Below are 23,304 nucleotides of genomic sequence, written 5' to 3' on the forward strand. Positions count from 1 at the left end.
AGGTGACAAGGGCATGGGTGACTGTGCGCAAGGCGTCCCGGTCCAGAAAAGGCCGCAACTGGTAGATCAGGCGTACCTGATAAAACGCCCCCCTGGTCACGGCCGCCAACTGGTCTTCCAGTGTCAGCCGTGAGTCCAGGAGGACCCCCAGATTGCGTACCCTCTCCGAGGGAGCCAAAATTTCGCCCCCTATAGTCAGTGACGGAGTCAGCTGACTATGCCGAGGCGCCGGCAGCCACAGCCACTCGGTCTTGGAAGGGTTGAGCCTGAGTCTGTTCCTCCCCATCCAGACCCTTACGGTCTCCAGGCATCGGGCCATCGCGTCAAGGGCATCATTGGGGTGGCCTGGGGTGGAAATGTACAGCTGAGTATCATCAGCGTACTGATGGAACTCCACCCCGAAGCCACGAATGATCTCCCCCAGCGGCTTCACATAAATATTGAACAAAAGGGGAGAGAGGACCGACCATAATAATAATAATAATAATAATAATAATAATAATAATAATAATAATAATAATAGTAATAAAGTTGGAAGGGATCTTGGAGGTCATCGAGTCCAACCCCTGCTCAGGCAGGTAACCCTATAATGTTTTGGACAAATGGCTATCCAGTTTCTTCTTAAAAACTTCCAGTGTTGGAGCATTCACCGCTTCTGGAGGCAGATTGTTCCATTGGTTAATTGTTCTAACTGTCAGGAAGTTTCTCCTTAGTTCTAGGTTGCTTCTCTCCTAATCATATATCTAAAATAGTATATATATACTGGGCATATATATATTTCAATATATTTTGTATTAAAATACAATACCAAAGACCATCTGCTCCTTCATGGATTAGCTGAACTACCTCTCCACTGTTCAGGATCAAGCCATTTGAGTTGCCTTTATTATAACTGGTTACAACAGTGTATTTACCAGGAACCTAAATACAAAAATGAGAAACCATAATTGGATTAATAAGAAATAATCATCTATTAGAACTGTCACAATAAATAGATTGACATTTGGGACATAACTATACAGTGATACCAGTTTAGTTTTTCTACAGTGAAGCTCCCAAATGCAGTCTTCAGGGTTAAATTAAAGACTATTTTATAACATTTCAGGATTATAGCTTTCTCATATATATGATTTTACATTCATACAAGCATCTAAATTTTCAGAACCTTTAAGAAATGTTATAATTATGACTTATAATTATGTTACATTATTAGTAGCTACATTAGAATTGTTCAAAACTATATATAATTCTTTTTTGAATTATAATTATAAAAACCGCAAACATTAATTTTTCTTTAGTGATTACTTATTGAGTGGATTCATATATCTCATCACATTTCTACAATAAAGATGAAAATTACCAATTTCTTCTCTCCCTTTCCCTCTTCTTCTGCATCTGATGAATTAAGTGGATCTTCTGCACTAGACCAACCATCATTTTCTTCAGAAGCATCAAGAGATTGACATGTTTTGGACCAACCTGAATAAATCAATAATTATTATTATTAGAAGATATTTGAGATTCTCTCTTTCTCTGACATATACACATAGAGACACATATATAGTTTTAATATAAAAATGCAGAATATATTTGGAACTAGGAATGACAAAACAAAATGAATTTAAATTTTTTTTCTGCTATTAGTTTCACATTCACCAAATTTTGGTTTTAAACATGAATAATGTTGCATTAAATCATATAGAAACATTTAATAATACCAGTATTTCATATTTTATGCTACAATACACAAAAAAGTACAAAACAAGGAACTCATTCAATATTGGCAAAGGTATGCTTAGAACAAGCAAATGATAATCACTGCATTTAATTTCGAATCTCTCACTTCCAATACAAATAACAACTACAGAACAGAACAAAAATATACATTTTCTTTATTTAACAATACAATTTCAAACAACTGCACATATTGTCTCATGTATCTTTCTATATTGGTTCAGTAATCTATCTTCCTCTCCTACTTTATTTATTACATGCAAGAAAGTAAACATAGCAGCAGGAATATAATTAGAAAATGTTTACTTGCTAATAACAGCTTCTATTGAATAAAATAAGAGGATGGTTTAGGGAAGATTTGGCAGGATGGTTCAGGGAGAATTTGAATGTACTTCTCCAAATAGCTAAGATTATACATTTAATCCCTCCCAATTGATACCAATAAATAGAACAACTTCTTTAATTGACAATGTCTGGAAATGTCAAACAAAGGAAACAAAGGAGAGATATTTGTGTCTGTGAATTTTTCTTTCTGAGATTTTTGCAGTCTATAACTATCATTTCCACCAGATCCTAAAGCATTTAAACTTAGCCAGTCATAGACTGCCAGTGCAGGGTTGCGCTGCAGCTAGACATACTTGAGTTTATATTGGTCATTATATTGATCACCTGAATCAAATTAGATCTGATATGGGGTCAGAGGGCTGAAAATTCCACAATCTTTGTTGTATTGAAAGAGCAGAAATGTAGAAGAAAAGAAATTATTTTTCTTCTATAGCCCTGCTAACTCTCTGATCTAAATCACACACTCAGCTACCATTAGTCATAGAGGACTAAACAGATACATAGTACAGATGGTCCTTATTTAGCAATTGCGTCATTTAGTGACCATTCCAAGTTAACTAACATTATGACCAATACTCACATTTATGACCTTCACAGGTTTGTAAAGCTGAAGCAAGATCATATGCACAGTCATGGTTTCACTTAGCAATCGCTTTGCTTAACAACCAAGCTGCAGGTTGCAATTGCTAAATAAGGACTACCTGTGTCTTATTTTTTTTCTCTGCACTAGTAGCTCCTTGAACAAGAAACAGATCTATTTTTTTGTGATAATGGTAAATGGGAAACCTTCTGATTACATCCTGACATCTTTAGAAGGAAAAATATATCTGAACAACAAATAGAAATTCTAAAAAGAACTAAAAAGGAAGCTTTTATCAAATAAATGTGCATAAATGAAGAATTAAAGGCAACAATCCTATCTACCAAATCCTACAATGACTAAATCAAGCAAGCAACCTGTGTTTGAGAGCAGGTCTGCTGTGTCTCAAGAGGGCAAGGAAAGAAAGTCACAACAAGCCACACCATGCAGAAAGCTCAGTGATCTAAGCCCAAGAAAAATATGTTACCTTGCCTGCCTTGTGTTGTTAGTAAAAGGTAAGTGGCGCTGACCCACTTTGCCCTGTTCCATGTTAACACAGAACTTGCATCTGTGAAAGAACTGAATAATAAATATCCCTCTTTCATTACGCTGCAGCTATATTGCTTCTACTATTGGAAGCTATATTTTACCTGTTCATAATTGAATGGAAACCCAGAAGCAGTTTGTTTTGCTCAGCTTTACCCATATAGAGATAATGTTCTTCATATGCCATGTTGAGTGCCTGTTCTGTATATTTTGTGGGAATGTAAGGCTTAGTAATATTTTTTTTAAAAAAGATCCAGAATATTTAATGAGTGATACCTTGATCTCTGATACATAGTGACCTCTAATGAGTACTATAAGAATTTTTCTGACATATCCTCTGGGATCTTCCTTATATTATATCCTTACAACAACAGAGCTTTCTCCTGTCTCTAATGCCAGTTGCTTGCTTGCCAGGAAGAGAGCTGATGAATAAACAAACAAGAGCAATAGCAGCAGGTTTTCTTCTTTCTCCTCACTTACTCATATCTTTAGAACTGATACAGAAAACCCTAACTCTTTTTGTCATTTACCAGACAACCTGATTTTTGGAGTCCAAACCTGGTAGCCCTAGTAAGGGACAACAGTAGTCACAGGCTTACAGTTGTGGGACTCCTACCAGGTCAAAATATGCTGATGTTTGGTCTTACCTATATTTCACATATGAGACTTACGTTTTACACTGACAATTTTTAATAATTTCCAAATGAGAGCTGTAGATAGATAGATCAGTCAAAGGAATCATTCATTTTATTAATCTAGTGCTTCCTCATAATGTTGAGTTCATTTTATCATGGATACAAATTATTGTGGTTGCTATGTCAAAATATCCTTAAGTGCCAATTAGTTGGACTGACATCTTAGAGACAGCATCGACAAATGCTGACTTTCTCAGTCTCTACTTAGCAATATGCTAATATGTAGCACTATTAAGGACATTCCTATAATTTTTGTTCTCACCCATTCCCTTCATCCAGTGATCTTCTATCAGTTATCACCCTCAGCCTTGCAGAACATAATCATATCTTTTATCTTTTAACACAATCATATCTTTCATCTGCCCACATTATCTGCTCACAGCATAACTGCTTATACTTCATTTGAATGGAATATTTCATATTTCCCTAGTTTAAGGCTGATTGATCAATTCTTCTGCAGTCTTTAGAACTGTAGTAACAATCAGATCCATTATTTCTACAAAAGTTTCTCAACGTTCATCTTTCACAGACACAAATTAACACTGGAAATACCAGTGATTTAATTATATGGATTGTTATTGCCATCAAAATATTCTTATCATTAATAAACTTGCCTAAGTTTTCTTATTGTAACTTTTCTTCCCTAAGATTAATCTGTTCTTTTATCTCTTTAGCACAATCTATCCTTATTCCTGATTTAAAGAAAATTGAACTGTTGACCATCTTCACTATCAAACTTAAATTTACTAAGCAGTTCATATGGGAATCCATATCAGTTCTTCAATTCTTCAAAGAATTGACAAACATAGCCAGCACATAGCAGAGACTTTATTGGGATTCTATATTTATAAATGTGATTCTACTCTTTCACTCAAACAAAAAGGAGCTGGGTAACTATTTTAGTGCAGTTGTTAAACAAGACTAAGGACAGCAATGGATAAAGCTAAGCCCACATTTTTTGAAACCTGAAAGTCAAATTCCATAGAGGCATTAACCTCTATAAATTTTTAATATTTTATATTATTTACCAAGATCTTACATCACAATATAATAAAGTACCACACCATTTTTGTTTCATACCATAACTTTTCCAAGTTCATGGAAAGCTGAAGTGTATTCTGAATTTACCTTTGCTTTTTTCAAGATTCTTCGATGCTACTGAACTGACACAACCATCTGGACTATCTGCATTTCTCATTTCTTGTTTTCTTAAGTATCTTCCCTCATTTTTTGAAGGGCTATTCATGGAAGAAAATGAGATTATATTTATCATTTATAGTATCTTAATAGTGCTACATGCATGGATGATTTATATCACAGAAAGATCTTTAAAACAAACTGCAGGGGATGGGATATCTTTAAAAGAACCCCCCATTACAATCTAAAATCACATGGGAAAACTGGTTTTAGGAAAGCACGTATAACCTGAGCCCACAGTCTATTTCTTGGGAAAGCCCCTAAGGGACATTTAAGTACTGTACAAAAGTTAAGAATTTAAATCTCTAACTTGGCCCATGACACTTGAAATCCAAGAGCATCAGTTGTTTTCAATATTTCAAAAATAATCTTTGAGGTAGAGAATGGCTCACCTGGTACTAGCTGAGAGAGTCAGAGGTAAGCTCTGAGTATGTTCAACAGCTTTATGCTGGCTAGCTTCTGCGAGTGAGAAAGAGAGAGAGAATCTTTCATTGACAAGCTTAAGTTTTGGAGACAAACATTAAAGTTCTCTAATCATTAATAAAGGCAAACTGTATTTCACACAGGGTAACTATTTTATCTGCAACCCAAATACCTTAATAAATGTATAAACATTTTTTTACACCATAATGTACTGGGTGTGGACAGAATTCTCACTTAAATAATAAGGTTTTAACTAGAGTAACTGTAACTTATGGTAACTTGCTCATGGTCATCACTTCTAGCTCATAATATATACTTTGCCATCTCTATTTATCTTTGCCTTTTCTTTATTGGGGCAGAGAAATGTAAAAAACAACCTTGCATCCATGTCCCAAGCAGACAGATGAGAGTTTTCTGATGTGAAGGAAAAACATGCTATACCTTCCCCTCCCCCATTTTCTACAGGAAAAATTATGAGGGTACATCTAGAGATGGAAGAGTGTTGGGAGTCCTGCCTCAAATAATGACCGCCATTTCAAGGAAGAAGAGTAAGCTTTGCTCTTCTCCTAAGAAATTTGTTTCTGTTCAGAAAAATAAATGCAATCTTCACTCTACGCTGATATTTTACACCTAAGTAATAGATATCTGGGAGATTGATGAGAAAGACTTAACTTACGCCTGCAAGCCTGTAATTGGCCAGTCAATACTTTTCTAATTTCATTTACCCAGGTAGCTTTGATTTCAGGAGTTGCAGCCTATGTCAAAAAGAAAAAAACAACCAGAAATTTAATCTTTTTGTCTTTCTGAAGGCAGTCAGTCAAAAAGAAGAGAATTTCAGCAAAGGAAGTTAGAATTGTGTCAGTGTCGAAACTGGCAAGAATTGTGACAAAGTCTTATTATGTGTGCAATATTTATAAGTACCCCCTTGTATTTTGACCCCCACTGGGATGCCACTGGCTTGTTGTCACAAAATGCAAGTAACTGTTTCTTCCTTCTGTTTCCCAACCATCTCTCCCCCACAAGACCTAGAGAAAAGACCTGCAGCAGGTACCTTATTGCTGCATAAATTATGTTAATGATATTCTTGTATTTGTAATTATACTATTGTTTTCATGTTTTTATTAGCTTCCTGGAGCATCACAGTTGGCAGAAGTGGGAACTAAACTGATCAAATAAATAGCCTTTTCAATAAGTAGTATTTAAAGAAGAGATTTTTAACCTGTATTATGTAAACTTCTTCCCTTGCATTATACCAGATTTCAAATTTTTTAATATCGCCTTTCACATTTTCTGTTATTCCAACTGCAGTCATCTAGAAAACAAAATAAATGTAAAGCAATATTCAAGGAGATAATCTTGCCAAACAAAATTCACACAAAATTTATTTAATTAAATACATTTTTAATTTAAATACATTTTTGCAATTGTTCTTTATATATATATGGAATTATGGCACTGTACATAAGGAAATAATAACTAAAATGAATTCCTAATTTGTGTTATTTTAAAAAAAGACATGTGAAGAAAAAAATATACAAGAAATGAAGAGAAAACAAGATTGAATTTGTTGGCCAAATTGACTAGGTACTACATTAATTAAACTGTACATTAATATTGTTATCCTAATTTTCCAAGAGCAGACATTGGAGTAAAGAAGATCAAAAGCCTTAAATCTATTTAGAGTTCTTTGGTTTTATGAGATATAAAGTGCTAATGTATATCAGGTTCATCCACCACTTTAACAGAATAGAAACAAGGCAATTTTAGTTTTATTCCAATGTAACTGGACTTCAACCCAATATTTAGATATTTAAAATTAAATAATACAACATTCAGAACTTCAAATTCAAACATTTGTCTATATATTTTAAATGTATCTTTAAATCTTACATTTAAAGAATTCTTAAAACTGTACGAAGGAGCTTTTTCATATCCTTCTCCATTTTCTTCTCTCTTTTTACAAAATAAGATCGCCTTCTCGTGGAGGAAGAGGTGTCTTTGCATTGGCTTAAATCGAGCCAAATCTTTCACTTTTGAGTGGCCCTTTTTATGATCAATCCATACGTTAAAGGATCCTTGCATTAAAAGTTTGCCCAGTTCATTCAGGTTCCCCTTCAAGAAAAAAATAGTATGTGTGCACGCACGCACACAGACACACACACAAAAGAGTCAATAGAACTGCAAGTAGATGATTTTATTTTTGATTACTAACATTTGATTGTTAAGCAATGATGGCCCAAGTAATATAATTTAGCTTAAGTTCAAAACCAAAGGAGAGAATGATTATTTTGTTTACATGTAGTCCTTGACTTACGACCATAATGGAGCCTGCCCATTACGGTGGTAAGTATCATCATTAAGTGAGGCACCCACATGATTCCCTCACTGAACGACCACATTCCCTGCTCTCCCTGTTGTAGAGCGCAAGGTACCTCAAGGGTGGGGGGAGAGGCCCTGGGAAGCCTAGCCCAAGCCCAGGCCTCCATTGCCCAGGCCCACCCATTCTCCATGAGGAACACAATGCTCTGCTTCCCACCCCGCTGAATCCCTGCTGAGCCTCACAACGCTTTCTCCCCTATCACAGCTTAGTCTATTTATATTTTCCAAAGGTTGCCTTTAGGAAGAAACAGCTGATCTTCCTACAGGGAGGCCATGTGGTACCATCCTGGAAGCAGTGACCATTTTGGGATTGGAGGCAATTCACAGATCATAAGAATTGCAACTGCTTCCAAAATGGTGTCTGCTTCCAGGACAGCACCACGCAACCTCTATATGTACAGGAAAGCTGTGGGGCAGATTGGCTGGTTCTCCCTTTCTGAATGTGATCTCATAGAGACTGGAGATTGATGCCACGAACACAGAGGAGCCAGGGAAGGTAAGCAGGTGGGGAATACTTACCCCCATGACTTGTGAGTTTCCCTGTTGACTTCCACATTGACTTTGTGGGGAAGCCAGCAGGGGAAATTGAAAATGGCAGTCAAGGAGTGTGGGGTGCTTTGGAGCCTATCTTAAATGTGCATGGGTTGTCATCCAGAGAGGGGGCATTGGAATGACTGAAACTCTGAGAACTGGTCCCAGGCAGCATTTGTTCAGGACCAGGGTAACTTCAAGCAGTTGCTGAAAAAGCGCCATAGATCAAAGAATACCTGTATTAAGCAGTACACATAGGCTACTATTCAAATATCTGATCTCCAAAGTATGGTTTGAAGTAAAACAATCTTATCCCTTTTTCCTCAATTAGCTTTATGGCCAAGACTCTGCACAGAAAAGCTTGCAATTTAAAACTGTATATGGAAGAAATCAAATAGGCAAGTTCTAAAAAATTCCAATTACAGGTAGTCCTTGACTTACAACAGTTCATTTAGTGACTATTCTAAGTTACAACACCACTGAAAAAGTAACTTATGACCATTTTTACACATACAACCGTTGAAGCATCTCCATGATCATGTGATGGCAACTGGTTTGTATTTATGATAGCTGCAGTGACCTGGGATCATGTGATTATCTTTTGTGACAAGCAAAGTCAATGGGGAAGCCAGATTCATTTAACAACCTCTTTACTAACTTAACAACTGCAGTGATTCACTTAACAACTGTGGCAAGAAAGGTTATAAAATGGGGCAATTGTCTCATTTAGCAACATAAATTTTGGGCTCAATTGTGGTTGTAAATCAAGCCCTACGTGTATTTATTTTTAAGTTGGGTTAATGACATTTCTATTCAATTTAATTAAAGGGAGAGATAAGATGCAGAGTTAAGTGAGAGATATCATCTGAAAAACAGAACTTTCTGCAGTTTAAAAAAATATTCTGAGAGGTACAGCATATGGAATTATGAGATTGTATATAACACTTTGTTATATACCCTCAGCTCTTGAAGGATCCTGGATGCCTTTGGGCCAGCCACCCTCTTGCAGCCCAACCCACTTTACACAGTTGTTGTGATGAATAAAAATAGGAAAGATTAACTATACTGCCTTGAAGTCCTAATGAAAGCTGGGATTTAATTTGAACAACAAAAATATATTTTTCAGGCTACTGGAAAAATAAAATATTTATTTACTTATATAGGCTTGGTGTTGCTTCTCTTATAAAATATGAGATAGCAAAAATTGCCAGTTGGCTTGGGGTCCCAATGGGGGAATATCACACTAGAGATGGTTGATTGACTAATACAATCTCCCACCTACCCTCTTGTATATTCTGTCTCCTTCTTCCCTATCTTTGGTTATAATTTGGAATTTATTGCAATTTTAATGTAATTTTAAACATTTATGTGTATATTTATGGTTTTATTTTAATGTTGTAAGCTGCCCAGAGTCACTTTGTGGCAAGATGGGCAGCAAATTTAATAAACAAACAAATATTATGAGTTACCTCATAGCCAGTGATTGCAATCTGATGCATGGAATCATTAACTGCTTTAAGAATTCCCAATATTGACGTCAGGGCCACTTGGAGATCTTCAGCACCTTCGCAATTTTTACTATATTTTAACATTTCCTGTTGGAAAATTACATATACTTCAGGCAACAGAAAATCACCTGCAGTAAATCCTTAAGGGAATGCTTAATGGGCCTTTTTTAATCTACTGTGGCAAAAGCAATGGTCTTGAATGATTTCAAGGATGAATACAATTTACATTTAATTATTTTCAAATAAATAGATATTAAATCAACTGGATAGAATAAATGACCATTAGCTTCAGGATCAATTATTGATCAGTTCAAGGGCCATCTTTGTCCAGTGCCTAAGTTGTCCCCCCCCCGCCACTTTCAGAATGGAGAGTTTGCTTAATCAAGCTATTTCTTCTTGAGTAGCATTTCTCTGCAGAATACCGCTTCTGTAAAAAAGTGCTGGCAACTTAACAAACTCAGCTGTGATCTTAATTAGTTGATCATAACCATCCGGGCAGGCTGCTGCCTGAAACTGACTAGATCTTAATCAGTTTTATACAAAGGGTTTTATTATTATTTTTTGCCTAAGTGTGTGAGCATGCTAGCCAAACAGTCAGTAGTAGCACATTTCTCTCAATGTATATTTTCTACTGTGTGCCTATTTACTCATCTGTAACCCATCTTTCCCAATGAATGTAAATTCAAATATTAATTTACTTCTTGCTAATTATCTGATCACCAGAGTGAACATTCCAAAGGATAGGAGAATGAGAAAAAGTGCTACAAGATTGGCCTCTCAAACGTGGCTGCCTTGGGGATCAAATTTCAGAGATCATCTTTACAGTTTAGGCTCACCCAGCAGTGGGAGGCAAATTTCTCTGACATTGTAAGTATGTTCAGGGATAATTTCTTAATAATTTTTTTGAAAGGTTTGCTGCCATCCTGGTGTTTCCCTTGGTGCTCTTGTTCTTTGGTATCTATCCTGCAAATCCTAAATTAAATGATGATGCGCAAACTAGCAGCAACCATCATTTTTCTGTATTCCTTCTATCCCCTTAAGGTATTACTGAAGGTGTTGAGTAGTCAAGGTGTTACTGTACACACTCTACTTTCCATTTGTAAAGTAGAAGCATTCAGAATCCTGGATTAGACTTTTTTTTCCTGTAGAAAGAACCAGTTTTGATCCAGCAAAAGGATCCAACTTTCAGAAAGGATAAATTTTATTGCTCTGAAGTCTCTCTTGGAGCATCACCTTTTGCTTATTTCGGGGAAGAGATTATTCCTTGATCTTCCAATTATGGTGAAAGTAAGCTATACAAAGGAATAGTAAATGTAACAATGTTTGCCTTTCTCTGTCCCTCCCCAAATATTCCTTCTGTCTGGAAATATGATTCCTTAAGAGGAACATGGAGTTTTCTATGTCATAATTTGCTAAGGACAACCTCAAAGTCTATTGAAAATCTCAAGTCACTGGACAAAAATATTTTTTTACACACAGTTATTTTAAAAAAGATAATCTCTGAAGTGTGCCACAAATGTGACTGCCTGCATTTCCCCTGGTATCTACTAGATTTCCGGGTTTTTGTCCCACTTGATTTCAATTAATCAACCAACCAACCAACCAACCAACCAACCAACCAACCAACCAACCAACCAACCAACCAACCAACGACATAGCTGAATTCCTACCTTTAGCAACAGTTGATATTTGGTTATTCTTTGAACAGGCTTTAGTAAATAGGAATCCAAACTCAACTTGTGATCAAGTTTTCGTTGACACTCCTACAAAAAATAAAAGACAGACAATAATTTCTTCCCCACAAGGTAATAATCGACTAAGCAATATGGTCCCAAGTACATAAAAAAAAATACCTGGAAAAATGCTGAATCTGAACACTGCCTCCAAAGGCTTTCTGATCGAGGTTTATTTTGACAATATTTTTCATAAATTTTGAAGTCTTTCATCTTAATTTTAAAAAAGAGAACCATGAATTAAACAATGAAGCACCCATTTGATAGTTACATCTATAATAACGATCTTACCAAAAGACCATATTCTTCTATCTAGAGATATTGGCAGGGAGTACTGATGCATCTCAAAAACATTTTTCCTGTTCCTATTTCTGCTATTATTTTTCCTTTATAGGAAAATCTGAAAATCTGTAGTATACATTTACATAAATCAAGGAAAATAATGAGACATTAAGTGGGTACTTTGCTATTTCAAAGGAACTAGCAGCAACTCATAGACTGTTTTCTAAATATACACACACCTCAGTGATTGATTAGATGTGGCAAACCAATTGACCTAGCAAATTACTTCAAAGTAATGCTATCTCTTTTTAGGATAATAATATGAGCAATAGGGGATTAGTTGGATACACAAGTCCCATATCCAATACCCCGATATGTCTGTTACAGTGATCATCATTTATTTAGTGTAGTATTTCTCAACATATGCAAATTTTTAAGATTTGTGGACTTCACGTCCTAGAATTCTCCAGCCAGCCATACTGTCTGGGGAATTCTGGGATTTGAAATCCACATGTTTTAACGTTGCTGGTGTTGAGAAACACTAATTTAGTATAAAGATCAAGATCTGTATAGACCACTATATGAAAATGGTGGGAGAGTAGCTTGACTTTGCACCCAAATTTCTTTCATTATATGCAAATGTCACCTTGCACTGATGATTAAAATTTTTCTTACTTCTGGAGTATTATGGCATTAGTACAGCTGATCTGTAATTAGGCACTTCATATAATCAAAGCATTACATGAAATGGAAAGCTGGTTGTTACATGGTCAAAGTATCTGTTCATCTCTCTGAGACTCATCAGGCTCTTCTGAATGAACCTGAGATCTCCTCCTTCTCCTCTTTCCATTTCCCCCTTCTCCTCCTCCTGCAACTGTTGTGTAATTCACCTTCTGAATACAAATCCTAGCAGTTTTTTTTTTACAAATAATACCAGCAATAACAATTTCTGGAATTTTCCCCACAGGGTATCAGTAATAGCACTAAGAGAGAAGACTTATAAAATGTTGGTGCGTATAACAGGGATACCTTGGTGGTATTCCTATGCTGTTCTCACCAACACTGAAAATCAGTCTTATTGGGGATGATGGAAATGCCAATCAGAACTCAGCGAGTCCCAGGGATATACATTCTTGGATCTTGAAAGAATACCGAAAAAGAGCAATTTAGTAACAAATGTTGATTCCAAGTGACTTAAAACCTAACACTTACCCGTTCAAGGAAACAACGTCCTATTAGTTGAGGGTAGTCTATATAATCTTCTATTTCTCTCAAGAATATTCTATCAAAAATAACAATTGTATTTTATTGATGTGATGAAATAATGTGACATACCTACATGTGCCCACATGTATTTTATTCTAAATTTACATGCACATTCTAATACATTTCAGGAGCAGGAATCTATAATGGCTGCATGTGCATAAGCAAAATTTACTATTTGCATTAAAAATAAAACAATTTAGCCTTACACTATATAAGTTACCAGATGAAATTGATGATGCTGGAAAAAATTCATTTACATAACATTATTGATATGTATGGTCATAACAGTGAGCAGTGCTGTCTTCTCCAATATGACGCTATTCAAATATCCTGAATTTACAGTTTCTAATAAATCTTACTTTCATTGCCAACTCATTTAGTCAATATCAGGTTTTGAGCCATATAAGCAGTCTCTATCTTGACTTATATCTGACTATATGTAAGAACAATTGGAAAAGAAAAAAATAAGAGGAAAGAAAATGAGACTGAAATATATACATGCACATGTGCATTTTATATAAAACATAGCCTGAAAGACTTTGAAAAATGATTCTACATAAATATTAATTTCAAATAAAATCTTAACAACATTGAGATGTTTATAGATAGGTATTTAGAATATAAAAAAACAACACTAAGATTTTGTTTTGGTTATAGTGAGCAGCTAAAAGATTGCCAGTAATTTTTGGAAATGAACCAATTAGCATGAGAAAAAAATTCTCCCAGGTAATTTACCAGCAGATGACTTGTTATTTCGATATCTAAGCATAATTCTAAAATTGTTGCATTTAAATTAAGTTCATACAATTTGTTTTGCTTTAACATAGAGTTCATGTGATACACACAGACAATAGTCCAAGTAGGTAGTAGTATAAAGTCAGGACTTCATGAAAGATATAAAAGGACAAGAGCAATAATTGTACTTAATTATTTCCAGTAAATCACAATTTCCAGCTTATTCATTAACAGTGAATAACAGAATCAGCAACCATTTTTTAATTGGAGCAGTTACGTATATCACATAAGGGTGCATTTCTATAGTTTGGCCACTGGGTGGACTTTGAGTCATGTGGGCTCTAAAGTGAGGAGTAATGCTTAAAAGTTTTAAAAAAGCAGATGCCCAATTCTGAAATCAGAAACCATCTCTTCCTGTTTGCCTAGACCCCTCGCCCTCTATTCCAATCCACATAAAAAACCAACACGCATAATTTTATCTCCCTAGCATCATATTCATTGAGAAAGTTGCCAGGCTCATATTGCCAATAATAAAATGGCATTTATTTCATTCAAAGTGTTTCTCAATCTCAACAACTTTAAGATGTGTGGACTTCTGGGTTATGCTGATTGGAAAATTCTGAGAGTTGAAGTTCACACATCTTAAAAGTTGTTGAGGCTGAGAAACACTACTGTAATCTACTGAGAAACACTGTTTGAAATACCTGTATGAATCCTTATAATATCACAGAATCAAGGTTGGGATTTTAGAGACCATCTATCCCAGCCTCTTGCATAGTGCAAGATCCACTGGAGTTATCTCTGACAGATGACTATCCAGCCTCTATTTGACCAGCACAAGAGAATTCAGCATTTCATGTGATATCTTGTTCCAGTGGTTGATAGCTTGTATAATCAATAACTCACTCCTGGCAGCTAATAGTACATATATTTAAATTTGCACACAAAATGCATGATTCTTTGTTGCCCCATTCAAAATACAGTAAAACGATTACTTCTGGTCCTGTCTTCTGGGCAGCAGAGCTCAATAAAGAATCATGCATTTTTTGTGTATATTACAGTAGACGTATACATGCATGTGTGAACTCCATGGGAATCTTAACAACATGGATTATGAGGAATCCCTATTCAAGAAAGAGAAATTAAGTTTATTATAAGTGAAAATTTTATGAAAAAAATAAGCAGGAGTCTTATGGAAAGAACTTATGCCATCACTGTTACTTAGCCTCTCTTTGACACCCTGGTTTTCATCCTATGTTGGACTACAGTTTCATTGTCCTTGGCCATTATGGCACACTGGAGGGTATCATCTGGGAATATGGTGTTCTACTTGTGTTAAACAATGGGACATTTCCTTTGTTATTATTTTTAATGCCCTATTTATATTGCCAGAAAGCTTGCATGAGATATAAATCCCAACCTGTTGTGAAAGTGATAGATTTCTTCCATATTTCCAAACAATACATCTTTCTTATTTTGTAGCCCAGGTGAAATGAGATGTGCCATTAAGGGGTTGTCCATTTCTGCTGCATAGCCCTGTAATACAAAAGGGAAGCAGATTCATTGCTTCCACTGAATTCCCTTTAAGTGTCTTCTATTTTCAACAATTGCAGCCTGCTCACTGCTGATAAACATGTTTCAATATTAATCTGCTCAGGCTTTTAATACAGAGTTTACATATCTTAACAGTATTATATAATTTAGTTATAATCTATGAACATTTAATTTAGAAAAATAGTTAACATGAACACATTTTGTAAATAATCAACATGTGTTTTGAGCTGTTTATTACATGTAAGTCAGAACTATTTATAGCCACATATACAGCTGATAATTTGAATGTTTTGACTCCAGAGTTGATCACAAAGTCTGCAGGTTCTCACAGAATGACCTTTCAAGGCAATTGTTCTTTCTTCTTCCTTCCTGACCCAAGTTCCTGTTTATGGCTTCTGCTCTAGGCAACAAGACTAAATCTATTATTTAGCACACCAGGAAAGACGCAGAAACCTGCTCTTTAAACACTCATTAGGCTAGAGAAGATTCTGCTCTTAGTTGATGTATCCAAAACAGCTGGCTTTGAAAGGGAAGTAATACAAAGTGGCTGTATTTGGTCCCGGGGAACTTCTCTCAAGGGAGAATACATACTTAGAAAAGGAAGAGGCTGCAATGACATTCCAATTCTCTCTTCCATGCCCTGATATTTAAGCCATTATATTATAGTCTTTATTTCATCCACCACTAGAAACAAGAAGAGCAAAAAAGGGGATTGTCTTAATCTTAATGGGAACCAAAAGAATATAATGTCCATGTCCTTGATTTTCAGTTTCTCTTGCCTTCAGTAAAAATAACTTTACATTAAAATAGGGGGATCAGAATATATTTACAACGGGCTGGATGGTTGTGAATCAAACCAGAAAAAAGGAAGCTTTTCACCTTCTTGACTTGGTTCTCCTTCTTGACTTCAGCGATGGTGGTGGAGAAAATATTGACAGAAGCTGAAGCTGTTACTTTTTTAGTCACAGAACATCTGGCTTCACAGCATTCATATATTGCACTTAGCTATACTGTTTCTTAGTTTATTTCTTCAGCAAATTTTAATTAGGAAAAAAACCACAGATTAAGGTGGACCACCTCTTTTAAAGTGAGCAGTGCCCAGCAGTATTCACTTTAAGAAAAAGGCTCCAATTTCCAAAAGTCAAATCTTTCTAGAAGACGGCTGATATTTTTTTTTAGAACATTTATGTTCTGTAAGGTAACATTTTTGTCCCACAAATATTTGACTCCACGTAGTACCTATGTAAACAATCCACATCATTTTCTACATTACAGGTTAATTAAGGAATCATTTGAAATAAACCATTGGCAAGGATTTAAAAAATGTACCTCAAGAACACAGAGAAGTTCCTCCACATAAGCTCGTTCAGTTTCAAGAAGTTCATTCATTACATGTCTATCAACATTAAGGAATAAACGAATTATTAAATGGTTTCAGATTTCAAAGCCTTTAAATATGTAGAATTTTCATCAGTGGAGATCAAGAATTGATTTTTAATAAATACTAACAACTGTAAAACAAATTGGATGGTGTTTCTTAGATCTGATCACAGAGAAATATTTTACCAAAAATTGTTTCCCTTAAGGCAACTAATATGACAGAAAAAGGTTTTGCTGTATCCAAGAGGATGGATACAGAAATATTGCCAAAAAAAAGGATTAGTGATTAGAACTGAATGACTACTGCTTGATTAACACATTTGAGTTGCCCCTTAATAACTTCTACTACCTTTAAATGCATTTGTTTGACATTATTCTGGAAACATTTCCTACATATAGTTGCTTGGATAAAAATATACTCACTTGCGTAACACTGCTAGATTTTCTTCATCATCTGTCACAGACACACTTCTAGACTGCTGTATTTCATTTATCTCACTCTAATAAAAACAAGAACAACAACTTGGCATCAAATCTTTAAAGCCAAACCTCTCGTTTCCAAAATGTGTTTGGCTAGAGACAGAAAAGTTTGGTTCACATAAACGCAACTCATATCCGATTTTTAAATGATGTGACATGCATGCATATGCTAATATATGTGGCCTGTCATTTAAAATTAAAGATTAAGTACTTATATTGCAAGAAAGTTTCCCAAATGTATTATGCAATTAATCGAGAAGATGAGAACATTAGACAAACTGTATAATATGAACTCATATTAGGCAAAATGCATGTGACACACAATTATTGCTAAGTTCTTCCACGTTAAACAAATATTTATTTTTCAAATCCTGGTATAGGATGCTGGGACACAATTTGGCTGTTCCTGATCTCCAAATCAAGGTCACCTAGCAGATCAAGGAAAAAAGTGTTAATGCAGAGTCTTTCTCTTGCAGGAAATGCCTTGCTCTACTCCTTACTGTAGCACCAGCAATAGAAAAGTAATATCTAAGCTCTGGCGGATTAGGGATCTGATTCAATAGGCTGCTTCATATGCTTATGGAGAATTTAACATGTCAACTGTCTCTATTTCATTCACACACTGTTACCTTCATTTTTCTGACGTTCACTCCCCTTATTGCATGGTTATCAGAGCTGGATGAATCTTCAAACTCTATTTGAAGGCCTGGTATGTGAAACAGAATCAACCACTGTAACTAGAGCTCATGTCAAGCTAAGCATACTTGCCAGATCAATAATTTTTGTTTTCAACTAAAACACAATACCTTGACTGATTGGTTTCTTACCTGGATAAGGACAAGATGATTTTAGATATCCCTCTGGTCTAGGTGCCACTGGTTGGACAGGGCGTGTTTGCTTAGCTGCTAGTTTCTTAAGACTGACTTGTCTCTTTTGAAACATTTCTTCCATATTTTTCTGTTTCTGAAAAACCTTTTTTACATGTTCCTGTAAAAAGAGGAGGCAAAATTCTATGTGGACGATTGAATCCATAAAAAAAAAAGCTGAATATGGAAAGCGATGCACAAAAATGTGTTCAACATTAAATTGATGCACTATACAAAATACATTTATTAGACCGAATCTAAGCCAGTGAATTATGTCTTTTTAAATAGAGCAGGACTGGGATGGTCTGGAGAATTTGCAGCCATGGTGAAAACTATACTCCTTATGTGAGTATAGTGCCTCTGTTAAAATAAGGAGTGTTGATATAAGATAGTGTATTTAAGAGCATCCGTAATATTTATGATTCCCAAATCTCAAAAATATTATATTGCAGTAATTGGGTGTCTTTTCCAGTAAATTAAATGACTTATGGAAATTTAGCAATGACAAATACACTGCCACATTATTTATGTTATGTTAAACATCTATAAGTGAGTTCTTTAACCAAACAGTTAATTTGCTTGAAAAGTTACCCACCTAGGCCATTGATGTTATAGTTTATGGAGATTTTGGTTCAGTAAGCTGAACAGACATATTAAGTGATTTCAACTCAAATATTCCAAGTCACTGCTTACTGTATATATGTTTTTGTAAAACTGTGATGAAATATTGTTCTGAAATCTTGATATTAAGATTACCATTAGTTCCTCAGTGAGGATAACTTCAAATTCTTTGGACAAGTAACTTGGTTCCCTGAGTTTATTATCACCACCCATGTCCAAAAATTGCTCAATTTCCTGCAGAGCTGCTTCTGCTCCATCCTGCGATTGGCATTTGTCTACAGGTTGAGAAGCCAGCAGATAAATTCCATCATCACACCACTTCATGCACTACAAGGGAGCCAAGAAAAACACATCGTGAAAATGCTGCATTATACAAATTATTTATGTTATCAAAATTAGCAGAATGATTTGAAGAAACCAGGATTCTTTTGATTGTACTATTCAGGCTACTATATTGTGAGGATGAGTGGTAAGTGAGCTTGGCTGATCCAGAGACAGAACTGTGAAACTTGGAAATGGTGGAAGAGATGAAAGATTTTATCTCCAAAGACAGTTGAATCAAGAAAATATTCAGCCACAATAAAAGCACACACTACTGGCATTTTTAAACACTGCATTGTATTATGTATAATGTTTACCCTAAAAGAAACTGTTCAGAAGATGAGACAAAAAACGAGATCAAAGTTTTCTCTTCTCACACAAACAGTCCACAACTGTATGACATGACCACATCCCATATACTGAAAGAAGACATTTTTCTGATTTGTCACAATCTAAATCTAGGCTTCATTAAGATTATACTTTGAGGACTACCTGTAGATTTAAGCTTAATCAGCAAATAAGAGAGAAAATGGAGAGAAAAGACATTAACTAAGTTTAATGCTGACTGGAAACCCCTTATAGACCTTTTGTGTGAAACCAAAAAAATGAATTTATGATCACAGGGTTGTTGTTGTGAGGAAAATAGGAGGAGGAGGAGGAGGAGGATATGTTGGGTATGTTTGCCACCTTGAGTTATTTGTAAAAATAATAAAGGTGGGATGGATGGATAGGTGGATATATAGATAGCTAGATAGCTATAGTTGAGATTTAGAAAAAAATATAGATAGCTAGATAGCTATAGTTGAGATTTAGAAAAAAATATAGAAAAAATAAAAGCCATGCTATATTCACAGAGGAAGATGTTAATTTATATTTATAACAGTTGTAAAAGACAATTTGAAGTTACTTCTTTATATTTCCTTTCTTTCATTTCCTTTCTACTTTATTCTAAATATGACTTCTTTTTAGTTTTTATCTTGTTAAAAATCTTAATAAAGATGTATATAAAAAAGTAAGAAGGGAAGAGGATAAGATTAGGTTTACCTTTTCCAACCGTCTATGTAATTCAAATGAATGGTTCAGGAGAGCCCTTTTTCTATTCACTTCTGAAATAATCATTTCATAGTGTTGTCGGAGTTCACTGCACTTGGGAAGAATAGAGTCCACTGCATAATGCTTGTTTTCTATAAACTGGTCTCCTTTGGAAATTAATAGGCTGGCTTTTCCCAAAACTTCCTAAGGAAAATAATATAGCAGAAAATATAAGTTGTAACATTATCTCATTATAAATATGTCCCACAGAAAAATGTGTCAAAATAAAGAATCCTTATATCTTTACTTGTGATTTTTCTTCAAAACTGGCAAGATCTTTCAGAAGGTGCTCCACGTGTGAACTGCTGTTTCCCGTTTCCATGAAATGAAATAATTTTTCAGACACACTATCAAGTGCTGTTTTGACCTAAATGAAATAGAATATATCAATTTTTGTAAGTCACAACAGTGTAGCAGAGCTACAAATCAGACTTTGGATCACAGAAATCAACTAGGGGTCATGATCATAGAAACATATATAAGCAATATTTTTTGAGAAACTTTATATTATGGTTCTTTAGAGCAGGGGTGTCAAACTGCCAGCCCGCAGGCCGGACGCATCACGTGGAAGCCGCGCCCACCCCATTGACGGCAATGGCAAAACTGGCCAATACGTTCACGACGTCATGTGACGTTGTGAGTTTGACATACCTGCTTTAGAGCATACAGAATAACACCATTGGAAGGGACTTGGAGTTCTTCTAGTCCAACCCCCTGGTCAAGCAGGAGACCCTATACCATTTCAGATTGATGGTTGTCCAATCTCCTTCTTAAAAACCTCCAGCGTTGGAGCACCCACAATTTCTGGAGGCAAGTCATTCCACTGATTAATTGTTCTAACTGTCAGGAAATTTCTCATTAGTTCTAGGTTGCCTCTCTCCTTGATTAGTTTCCATCCATTGCTTCTTGTTCTGCTCATGTGCCTTGGAGAATAGCTTGACTTTAAAACTTGTCTAGCTTGACTTTAAAAACTTTGTGGCAACCCCTGAGATATTGGAACACCCCTATCATGTCACCCCTAGTTCCTTTTTTCATTAAACTAGACAAGTTTTTAAATTATTAAGGCACATCAAGTAAGCCAATACTGGTAAACTATAACCATTATGCTTTTAATTTCATTTTATCACTTAAATATTTAAATTACTATTGTATGTATATTGTATGTAAATTATTACCATACAATGGTAATCATACAATGGATGATCAAAAACATCTCTGATGAAATGTTTTGGCACTTAAATATTTAAATTACTATTTTATATATATCGTATGTAAATTATTACTACTGTATACAATGCTAATCATACAAAGGATGATCAAAAACATCTCTGATGAAATGTATTTTCTAGTACAGAATAATGGAAGCTTTTAAATAAATTCCAAATTTTAAATAGAAAATACTGCTAATCCAGAATTGTTTTAATTAGACCAACATATCATATACCTCTTTGAAATCCACTTCAAAATATCTAAGTTGTAAGCACTGCTCAAGCTTCTGTTGATGTTTATACCAAAAGTCATCAAAAGCTGCTTCTGTCTCATCTAGTTGAGATAAAAGCCTTAAAAGACAAAAGATAAAAGCAGTTTTATATCATGTATTCCCAAATTGAAGATGGGATAAGGGAAATGAGAAATCCCAAGAAGGGAAAGGATATGAAACTGTTAGAAAAAAAATCACAGCACTGAAAAATACAGTAATTATCAAATGAAAATCTAATGTACTGGAAAAATTGGTGGAAAAGGCAGATTGATGGAAGGACGGTGTGTGTGTGTCAGGAAGACTGATAACAGATTGCTAGAACAGGGCTTTTCAACCTTTTCACCCATTGTACCACTTTTAGGATATGGCAACATCCGAGTACCACCAGCAAGGTGTCAAAAACGTGACCAAAAAAAAGGAAAAAAGTGATAAAGTACAGGTAGTCCTCGACTTACAACAGTTTGCTTAGTGACTGTTTGAAGTTACAATGGCACTGAAAAAAGTGCTCCCCCAAGCCACAGCCGAGCAAGACACCTGCCTGCCCGCCCGGCGGCGCTCTTCCTCCTGTCCCGAGGTTTTCACTGTTGTGAGCATTTCTGTTGAGGATTGGCAGCAGGGGTGGCGGGGGTTGGTTTTTATTCCCCCCATCTGCTGGGTGGTTGCAGCAGGTTTTGGTCACTTCACATGACCCTGGGACACTGACCGTCATAAATATGAATCAGTTGCCAAGCATCTGAATGTAAATCACAAGACCCTGGAGATGCTGCAACATTCCAGCTGATTGCTGCTTCTTCAGGGGTCAGCAGAAGCACCAGGATCAGCGCTGAGCTCCAGCTGGAGCCTGGCACTGATCCTGGCGCTTCCACTGAACCCTGACAGCCCTGAAGAAGCGCTGATCAGCTGGAAAGCGGCACTGATCCTGGCACTTCCTCTGAGCCCTGACAGCCCTGCAGCTCCAGCCATCTCTCGCTCAGGCTTGTGCGGTGCTGCCACCGGTTCAGCTCATTCTCCTCCCCCATTACCACTTTTCTAGGATGGGCGCGTACCACCTGCCAGGTGCCAATGTACCACAGGTGGTACCCGTACCACTGGTTGAAAAGCCCTGTGCTAGAAAACTGAGGGGCACAGAGGCTTGAAATATACTTTTAGGAACATACAAAATAATGGATGTATTTAATTTGCGTGGGAAGGCATGAAATCAAAAAGGGAGATAAAAAGCTTGGGCATCTATTCTATTTCTTTTCCAAGTCTAATATATTAGAAGTCAAGAATTTGATATTCCATGCAAACAAACAAACAAGCATGTTAAACCACATGTAATGTTATAATCTGGTTTAGCCTCTCCCAACCTGGACTCTGTTCCAAATATATGGACTTCAAATCCCAGAATTCCCAAACCAAATTTGGGACAGTTGAGGTTTACGCTGGTTGGGGAAAAGTGGTTTAATTAATTGCTTCTCTGACTCAATCTAAGCAATTTATTATACCTACGTTCTTGTGTGTGTGTGTGTGTGTGTGTGTGTGTGTGTGTATGTATGTACAACCCTGTATTTTGC

General features: G+C 35.8%; 1 protein-coding gene across 1 annotated transcript in view; it reads right to left on the reverse strand.

Moving 5' to 3' along the window:
- MCF2L (MCF.2 cell line derived transforming sequence like) overlaps positions 1 to 23,304 on the reverse strand; it is a 67,998-nt gene that overhangs the window by 3,499 nt on the left and 41,195 nt on the right. Inside the window, exons 9-28 of the mRNA XM_015824378.1 lie at positions 21,713 to 21,827; positions 20,516 to 20,635; positions 20,221 to 20,412; positions 18,991 to 19,182; positions 18,196 to 18,355; positions 17,998 to 18,074; positions 17,312 to 17,388; positions 16,838 to 16,904; positions 15,375 to 15,490; positions 13,166 to 13,235; positions 11,792 to 11,884; positions 11,609 to 11,701; positions 9,900 to 10,025; positions 7,411 to 7,632; positions 6,740 to 6,832; positions 6,197 to 6,275; positions 5,490 to 5,556; positions 5,029 to 5,138; positions 1,361 to 1,479; positions 809 to 921 (exon numbers count right to left, since the gene is read on the reverse strand). Of these exons, the coding sequence (XP_015679864.1) occupies positions 809 to 921; positions 1,361 to 1,479; positions 5,029 to 5,138; positions 5,490 to 5,556; positions 6,197 to 6,275; positions 6,740 to 6,832; positions 7,411 to 7,632; positions 9,900 to 10,025; positions 11,609 to 11,701; positions 11,792 to 11,884; positions 13,166 to 13,235; positions 15,375 to 15,490; positions 16,838 to 16,904; positions 17,312 to 17,388; positions 17,998 to 18,074; positions 18,196 to 18,355; positions 18,991 to 19,182; positions 20,221 to 20,412; positions 20,516 to 20,635; positions 21,713 to 21,827 (2,301 nt within the window). The remainder of the gene's footprint in view (positions 1 to 808; positions 922 to 1,360; positions 1,480 to 5,028; positions 5,139 to 5,489; positions 5,557 to 6,196; positions 6,276 to 6,739; positions 6,833 to 7,410; positions 7,633 to 9,899; positions 10,026 to 11,608; positions 11,702 to 11,791; positions 11,885 to 13,165; positions 13,236 to 15,374; positions 15,491 to 16,837; positions 16,905 to 17,311; positions 17,389 to 17,997; positions 18,075 to 18,195; positions 18,356 to 18,990; positions 19,183 to 20,220; positions 20,413 to 20,515; positions 20,636 to 21,712; positions 21,828 to 23,304) is intronic.

This window comes from Protobothrops mucrosquamatus, unplaced genomic scaffold (assembly GCF_001527695.2).
Source record: "Protobothrops mucrosquamatus isolate PMUCROS unplaced genomic scaffold, P.Mucros_1.0 scaffold2214, whole genome shotgun sequence".
Classification (NCBI taxonomy): domain Eukaryota; kingdom Metazoa; phylum Chordata; class Lepidosauria; order Squamata; family Viperidae; genus Protobothrops; species Protobothrops mucrosquamatus.